We start from the raw sequence: 9793 nt of genomic DNA, 5'->3' as shown, positions 1-9793 counted from the left end.
ACTCGTCTTCTGCAACAAAAGAAAGTTTTGAACGCGTAGTAATAACAGGTTTTAGAGCCGGCAGCATTATTGCTGAATATTATACGGTATTTAAGCAAACTTTAAATATTAACCAGAATAAGTTAGTTTCCGTGGTGTCAAACAGCAATGTGACAGTTAATGGGCAAGCAGTCCAAAATGTAACTGTAGAAGATTTTAACGAGTGTGCAAACCCTGAAAGCAATGATTGCAGCGATAATCAAAATTGTTTGAACTTACCTGGTACATATACATGTAATTGCAAATCAGGTTTCACCGGATCTAGTTGTGTTGACATCGATGAATGCGCTACTAGAGATTCTTGTGCTAATAATGCTATCTGTACCAATACCCAAGGATATTTTAATTGTACATGTTTGGCTGGCTATTATGGTAACCCATATTCGACACCAGGATGCTTCCTACAATGTAATAGTGATTACTGTGTCAATGGTGGATCATGTACCATTGAAAAAGGTAAACGAAAATGTAAATGTGCTAGCGGATATAGTGGTGATAGATGTACTAGTCCTCAAGGATTGATCATTGGCATTTCTGTCGGATCGGTTGGTGGAGTGGTATTAATAATTATCATCATTTTGGCGTGGACTCTATACTACAAAAAGAATATAAGGCCCAATCGTGTAGCGAAAAAAGATGAAAGCCAAGAAAATCTAGATCATCATTTTGAACAACCAATGGTTCGAGACAAGCAGAGTAACAAAGATATTGAGTTGAATTCATTAACAGAGACGAAACCAACACCCGGGCCTAGTGGTGTCGTGAATAAAGATTTTGAAGCTCATGCTAGCTTCTAGTTCATTATAATTTTTAGTCTTTTTAATTATATAAATAACATAACATAGATTCTACCGTATGTGTAGCATAGCAAGTTAAATTCTTGAGATGTACTACGCTTCAATACGTAATAAATAATTGGCTCAATAAACTTTTGGTAGCCATGATATCTTCAATAATACTCGTATAGAAAGCTCTCGTGACGAACGTGGAAACACGACGACTCTAATTTTATATGGATATATATCGTATCGTTAGCTGTTAGATCTTTATTATCACTTCAAATTAATCCACGTTTTGAAATTTTATTAGATTTAATCTTCATGCTATTTCATAGTTTCAAATCTGAATGAAATAATAAGGATGCTGCTAGCAGGATTAATATGTCTTTCTCGGATTTTTATTATATTGATATCTGTAGCCTATATTACCCACACTTAGTCTATAATGATATTGCAGCCTAACTGAATGAGTGTTGGTAATCCAGTTTCTATCTTACTGAATAAATAAATAAAACAAAATAAAATCTCTGTGATGTTATGATTTGTTCTCGCAAGACTATTTGGTGCAACTCGCAGGATACTCAGTATAATGATGGTCACTGATACCATATGCTATTACAACATTTATTATTTTTTATCAGTTTGATGATTACTGATGCAACAAGGCTTAGATGTCGTAAATTATCGCTTGGCATTGTACGGTCGTGTATTGTCTTAATTGTGGCATAAAATCCCTCTTTAAACTCTTAATTAGAGGTGCACGGTATGAAATAAGACATAATAATTCACAGTTGCATAATATAATAAATGAGCTGTCATACACTACAGTCCAGAACTGATAGGCACCATGAGCGGAGAATGCACATTGTACAGCTCTATACATCAGGTCGCGTTGTCAAAAAATGTAATTCGCAGCCTAAAAAATTTGAATGTATCCACGGTTTGATGGTAAACTAAGCACACGCGTATTATAATTGGATACCGTTTTGGTTGTTACAATCACTGGTTACCAAATCATTAACATTTCTAAAATTTGTATATGCCTTATAAAACGGAGCGTTAAATTTTGATAGGTATCCATACTAAATGTCATTTCTTGCTAAAACACCAGAATCTATCTTTCTGGCTTTGAATAAGGCTTCCGACATGCATTGATTTGTTACAGAGAATTAATAAATTATTACCTCAAAATCGCAATTACTCGTGAATGATTGCTTGGCTATTGTTTAATGAATTTCAGGCGTTGTAAGATATATTCTGGTTTAAATAAGTAAACAATGTAATTATAATTTTATGATGGTTATGCATTCTTAGGTGCACAGATTAATTGTAGTTAATTTGGAGGGATTCATTTTTACCAGTACCAGATGAAACTTGTTAATGGTTATCATTTTATCAGCCATATTTATTGATAAGTTGGGTCATCTATAATTATTGTAATATTATAATTATATGTTGATTACTTAGTAGAAATTCTAATGAAGTGTCTAGTAGGATAGGGTCCTACTGAAAACCAGAAGTGCACTGTTAGAATTTACAATTTACGTAATAGTAATTTCCGTGAAAGTGATCTATGAGAGCTGAAATGACTGCTTCAATTCAGTTAGTTGTCATTTTTATTATAATAGAAAGTATACAAGTATCCATATTTCATCAAATTTATTGACTAAATGCAATTTAATCCAGTAAAATTGAAGTTTTACTTAGAATTTTGAAATAATTATGTTAGATACATTTTATCTTATTAGTGACTTTTCATTGCTGTAGTAGATATGCTACATTTTCAGATATAAGACATTATTCAGTGAATTAAATGCCTTATGTTTCACATAACGTGTCAGCAATCTTGATCTGGTTTTTGTGTTCGTTTACTATGGATAGATTACTATTTCATTGTCGTGATCTGGATTTAAGAACTTACTCCTAAATCTTTTGCTACCGTACATAAACTGAAATATAAAACTGATTCACTTCGTTCCTGAAAGAAAGCCACTTAATAGAAAACCTTCTTACAGCTCTGTCAGTATGTAGAGCTGATTATTGTAATAGATTCATTGAGAAACGCTTGAAATTTTGACACTAGCTGCAGTGAATTATTAACTTATTTACGGGTTAGCACTCGACATTTTGTACACTGTCTCTTGAAGTGAGGCTGATATATGTACCTAGATCGCTAAAGAATATTGTTAGTCTATCGCGATGTAGATCTTTGCGAGCTTAGAACTAATCTTTCATTTGTACTGTTCAAAGTTTATACTTCGCTTAAATGCACGTGTATAATTTGCTCTTTATCGCTAATCTCGAAGTCTTATACTTGGAGCTTCCCGAAAAGATTCTCTTTACAAAGGTCAGGATCTTTTTAAATGCTCTTGCAAATAGCCTGCAGTAAGAATAGATGTAAACGTTTCATGGCTAAGATTAGATGTAGGAGTAAATATCATCCACGCAGAACATGCTCTAACGTATATCATTAGAGATACTTCTGTTTGTTGAGAGATTTTCTCATTATTCTATAACCTTATTTGATATTTTTGACCCATTGGGTACACTGCAACAAGTCTACTTAATATTTTAACACTTACAGTATACGCGTATACTGTACAGTTATTAATAAATAAATATAGTATGTCGGTTTATGTTGGCTGAGAAACTTCCTCATAATTTTATACTTTCTTTATTTGCTTGATGTTTGAGCTGCTTAGGGTAGATTGTAATAGGTCTATTCAATATTTTAATATTTATGTCCGATTATTATTATATACAGCATATTGGTTGAGAAGTTTTCCCATCGTTCTTACGTACTTTATTTGTTTGATATTGGGAATTGCATAGGTAAACAGTGATACGTCTATTCAAGTACCAGTATCAAAAATATGCCATGTTCGTTCAACCTTGTTTATACAGTCTAATGATGTATAGGTGTATATTGGCGACGTTATTCATCGTTTCATTTCAAATATACCTCAAATTGTTTTGAGGTGTTTGTCAGAATCTCAATAAAATACGGTTTAATCGTGCTCATAATATTTTCCTTTCGTGCAATATAGGTATTCGATGCCCATTTACGTGTCCGTATGCAATTAAAGATGCTGTAGCTTATCTTACCTATTTATATGACTAGTTTACATAATTTACCGTACTGTGCGCATACAATTAAAGATACTGCAATTATCTGACCCATTTACATAATTTATATGTGCACAAGCAATTAAAGATGCTGTAGATTGTCCATAGATTATCTTAGTAAAATACGATTGATTGCAAGTGAGAAATAAGTTGAAATTTCCTGCGAGTACCATACAGTACACTGTACTGTAATATGCTTACCTGGTATTTCCAATACGTTCCATCATGTATCAATGTTATCAGTAATACACTAGTGCCTACCGGTCTGAGAATGGAGATCATACATTTACCAACGTAGAAGTAGCTAAAGCATCCAATAGCATCAGGATTATCTGTCGAAGTGACTTTGTTAACCTAGATACTGACTGTGGCATTTAATGGGCCCGAGGAAATTAAAGGTACCATAGCAGGATTACTATATACTTGGAAAAACAATATGAAAGATGATTTTGAGCGACCAGATGGAAGCTATATAGATATTAATTCCACGGAATCTTAGATATATATTATAATTTTGGTCAGTTATGGATGATCAATGCAACTGATTCTCTATTTACTTATCCTAAAGGCCAAATAAGTGGCTAGCGATTTCCACTAATACAAGTTTTATGCCGATACTTAGTGATAACATCCGACAACTTTTTTGGCAATAACTCTATAACGGTTTTAGGTAAGTCTTTATTTAAGAGCCTGTCCTACTTCCTTGCTCGTACATGTACATCTGTCGCAGCTGGTCTCTTATCCAGTGATTATATATGTTGTATATCAAACGTTATCATAATGACTATTTATCCCTAATACTTTAATACAGTATTCATATTTAAAGCGTACCAAGTCATAAGCAACACATCTAATACTATGAACCATACGAATGTACATACAATGACGTATACTGTCACATCTCCTTCTCCTTCTTTATCGCAGTACTAGTTTATATAGTGCAATCATCAAGCTATGTTAAGCTAATGGAACAACTAGCTCGAAAATTAATGAATGCTTAACAGATACCAATACGTATGTATTCAAGCAATTCTTACTGCTTTAATAGGAATGGGTCATATACATGCACCTGTATGCCAGGCTATGCTGGAGATGGATATAGATGCCAAGATATCAATGAATGTATTACTAGTAACTCATGTAGTGATAATGCGGATTGTATGAATACTGATGGTTCACATATTTGTATATGCAAGCAAAGCTTTCATGGCAATGGAACAACATTCAATGATGTTAATGAATGCCTTTACGGTAACCATTCATGCTTAGTTGTTTCTGATTGCTTAAACAAGAACGGGTCTGACACCTGCAACTGCTATACAGGCTATACTAGAAATGGCTTTGTATATCAGGATATATCGATGAGTGTACCTTCAGTAACCAATGTGACTCCAATGCCGACTGTACCAACAATGTAGGATCTTATAATTGCCGACATAAAAATGGATATATTGGCAGCGGTAGATCATGCTCAGATATAAATAAATGTGCTACTAGTATTCATTCATATTCTATAAATGCTTCGTGTGGTACTATTAACGGATCTTATACATATACTCGTATATGCAATACTGGCTATACAGGGAACAGATTTACTTGTAAAGATGTAGATGAGTGTACCACAAATGATTATAATCAATGTGATCTCAATGTCAACTGTACTAATAATATTGGTTCTTATATTTGCTATTACAGACATGGTTATACCGGTAATGGTAGATCGTACGTAGATATCAATGAATGTATTGTGGGGTAATCACATTTCTTGCGCAAAAGCCACCTGTAATAATATTCATGGATCTTATAATTGTATATGTGATGGAGGCTACACGGGAAACGGATTTGCATGTCAAGATATCAATGAATACTCTACCAGTAATCGCTGTGACGCGAATGCTAATTGTTTAAGCAGTAATGGCTCTTACACTTGTATATGTAAACAGGGCTACTTCAGTAATGGGTCGACCTGTACTGATATCAAAGAATGCTCTTCAAATGGTCACAATTGTCCCGTCGATGCTTACTGCAATAACAACAATGGATCATATAGTTGTTTATGTAATATAGGTTATTCTGGAGATGGATTTATTTGCGAAGATATCAATGAATGCCTGATAAGCAAAGAATGCAATCCAAATGCTAATTGTTCTAACACTATTAGCTCTTATACTTGCCAATGCAAGCAAGGCTTTTCGCTATTCAGGTAACGGTAAAACTTGCAACCATGTTGATGAATGCTTCACAGGAATACGCCGGTGCTCTTATAACGCTACCTTCGATAACACTATTGGATCATACGTATGCCAATGTGATCATGAATACTCAGGCAAAAGAATAACTTATGGCGATATAAATGAATACCATGCTAATATTCATGCCTGTTCTGTCAATGTAATTTGTAGTAATGCTATTGGATCATATACATGCACTTGCAACAACGGTGACGATGGTGATGGCTACACTTGTGAAGACGTTAATGAATACAGTGAAAAAATTCACATTGCTTTAATACTTACGGATCACATTACTGCCAATGTAATAGTGGCTACTTTGGTGATACCTTGATTGAATGCAACGATATTAATGAGTGCACGAGTAATCAGCATCATTGTCATAAAAATGCTCAGTGTATTAATGTGCCTGGATCATTTAACCGTCAATGTGCATCAGATTATTTCGGTGACGGCTTAAATTGCACGAAAAATTGGTACAAGCACAGGTGATACTAACTGCAATAACAAAGCAAATTGCATGATTTTTGAGTACAACTTCTGTTGCAGTTGTAGGATCGGGTATTATTCTGATACCACCGTGCCAGAAACTCAACTTCAATCTGATTTACATTGCCAACGTGGGAAGGTCTTTTCTGGAAATCTAAGACTGACTAGGACTTTCAAACCAGAATTAAATAATCCCAGCAGTACAGCATATCGCGTGCTCAAGCAGCAAGTTACATCTGCCTTAACAGCTACATTCAACTCATCAACGGCAACAAAGGAAAATCTTGAAATATTATTAGTTACGGGATTCCGAGCATGAAGTATTATTATGGATTGCTATATCGTTTTTAAACGAAATACTGACATTAGCCAAAATCAATTGATTGGTGTCATTTCTAGTAGTAACTTGTCTGCGTATGGTACTGAATCATAAGAATAGCAGTGCTCGTTTAATATCACATATTAATTGCATTAGATAAGGTTTGTAGGAGTTGCTGGAACCAGTTTTACGGGTGACATTACAAATTGATGATATATCAAGCTCACTAGAACCCTATTGTAAGTTGTTATATTATCAGAGAAGGACATAGGAGAGTTAATCATTGATGGTATCATAAACTCAGACTATCTGTTTTTGTATACCGCATTTTGTATAGTATAATTATATTCTTCTTACTGTAAAAGCGATATGCCACTGCATTTGAGATCAGAGTATGTGAAATTAGTGTTCACTAGGGTCTATTTGGAAGTATGAATTAATGACTTTCGATTTCTTAATTTTTATATTGTCAAATAATTGAATCTAGCAGCAACTTCTGAATTCCAACCTGAAGGTATTAAAGAACAATACCCACAAAATTATAATATAAGTAAATTAATAGACATGCTGGAGCATACCGCTTAAATTTTCTTCGTATAACCTGAAATTTCGAGGTATCAGTGCTTCCCATACCAGTCAATACATTTGTTCAAAATCATCTCTAAAACTTAAGATTTTCTCTACAGTTATCCGTACATTGAATGATAATCCAACAATTTAGTATTATTGACTATCGTACCGTATTTTGCGCATCATACCGAATAAAATTTAAATTTATGCTCCATGTAATGAATTACATTATAATTGTTATGCTGTTTTTAATAGTTTTATTGCATTGCTAAAGTATTGTAACGTAGTATGCATGCCCGATGTGTTTATTAAATTCAAACTTAAATTGAAGATGAGTGATCACACTAACGCTACCTAGGTCAGAAAGATCGCCTGTTATTGATATGCTGATATTAATTTCGTATCGCAACTGCCAGAGAAGGTACAATTCGCTTAGTTGGTGGTTCGAATTACTTTTCAGGAAGAGTTGAAATCTACCACAGCGATGTTTGGAACTGTATGCGATGATGGATCTACTTATACCAATGCAGAAGTCGTCTGCAAACAATTAGGTTTCCTAGGAGTAATTACTTTTGGTAATATCTACGGAGCAGGAACCGGACAAATTTGGTTAGGTGATATTAGTTGCCTCGGCACTGAGCCTTCCCTAATGAATTGTACCAATAATGGCTGGGGGAATCATAACTGCGCTCATTCCGAGGATATTAGTGTTGTTATGTATGATAGATTGGTAATGTCTAGGAATTAGGGCTGATAAATTGCATAGCTGCCTAGCTGATAAGATAACCGTATGATACTAATATCGTAACTGTATCAATACGTTCACTAGTAATTTACTAATTACGTATGTAATATATATATATATCACTTGTGGGAAACGCAAACCAGAATAAAGAAGTGGACTCCACGCATCAGGCTACTTTGCTGTGTCTAACCGAGTATCGCATGATTGACCTAGGGTCGCGATAGAGAACATAACGTGGTGTCAGAAGTAAAAGAATATGGAAGGGGTTATGGGAAATTGCCCGAGAATGAATTGGGATGCAAATGATTTACAAACAGTAAGAGCGTTACAAAAGCGCATGTTGGAAATTATTCATCATTCACATCAGGGTATAGTTAAGTGCAAAAGTATGTCAAGAGATATACTGTTTTGGAGAGGGATGTCACTAGACATGGAAAACTTGGTGAAGTCGTGTCATATATGTGCTCAATATCAAAAGATGCCGGCCAGAGAGCCAATGATAATGCCTCAAATGCCCGAGAGACCATGGTCTAAATTAGGAGTAGATTTATTTGAGTTTCAAGGAAGACATTTTTATTAGTCATCGACTATTATTCTAAATGGCCGGAATTCCTACGACTCGAAAGCCTAAATAGCGAAGCGACGATAACATGCTTGAAGGGTTTGTTTTCTAGATATGGAATACCGGACGAGATCGTCAGTGATAATGAGCCGCAATTTAATTCAGAGAACTTTAGACGCTTTATGGAACAGTATGGATTCAAACATACTTCAAGTAGCCCCAATTTACCCGCAAGGTAACGGACAAGCGGAAAGAACAGTGCAGACTGTAAAGAACATCCTACGAAAAAACAAAGATCCACATCGAGCAATACTAGACTATAGAAATACTCCTCTAGATATAGGACGATCTCCAGCTCAAATGTTTCTGGGAAGAAGATTAAAAGCTTTCCTACCGGCTACTGCAAAAGTATTACTTCCTATAGCACATAATTTAAACATCCCATTGATGCTTAAGAAAAGACAGGAGCTATCTAAAAGATACTACGATCGTCGCAGTGGCAGAGATTTGTCGCTTCTGAAAGAAGGAGACTAAGTAGTCATGCGGCTTAAAGGCGCATGGATACGTGCTAGGATACTAAAGTTACATAATTCACCTCGATCGTATATACTGCAATCGCTAGATGGTGTTATTTATAGACGTAACCGAAAGCATATTAGGAAAGTACCAAATCATGACTACGCGGTCACAGAGGAACTAATAGATAGTTTTTCGGAAAGGGAAACGGAGCAAAGTCAGAATATAACTGACAACAAAGGACAAGAAACGTCAGCATCAGTAACCAGAAGACCGAGCACGAGATCGGGTCGTAATATAAAGTTACCAAGGAACTCGAGGACTATGTATTAGAGTAATTTAATAATTAATTAATAGGCTGGCACGGAATGTATTCAGTCAGACAAGACCTTTGAATGTTAAGCTTAGGTGCAGTGA

At 35.0% G+C, this 9793-nt stretch overlaps 1 protein-coding gene across 1 annotated transcript; it reads left to right on the top strand.

The window, feature by feature from the left end:
* Positions 1-8554: 8554 nt before the first annotated feature.
* TRIADDRAFT_54449 (uncharacterized protein) lies at positions 8555-9709 on the top strand (the record flags this gene model as incomplete). Its single annotated transcript, XM_002110935.1, has 2 exons — positions 8555-8684; positions 9483-9709. 2 exons carry the CDS (start codon positions 8555-8557, stop codon positions 9707-9709), a joined length of 357 nt encoding a protein of 118 aa, XP_002110971.1.
* Positions 9710-9793: the final 84 nt, after the last annotated feature.

The sequence above is a fragment of the Trichoplax adhaerens genome, genomic scaffold (assembly GCF_000150275.1).
Source record: "Trichoplax adhaerens TRIADscaffold_3 genomic scaffold, whole genome shotgun sequence".
Taxonomy (NCBI): domain Eukaryota; kingdom Metazoa; phylum Placozoa; class Uniplacotomia; order Trichoplacea; family Trichoplacidae; genus Trichoplax; species Trichoplax adhaerens.
This window is presented reverse-complemented; position numbering and strand designations above follow the sequence as displayed.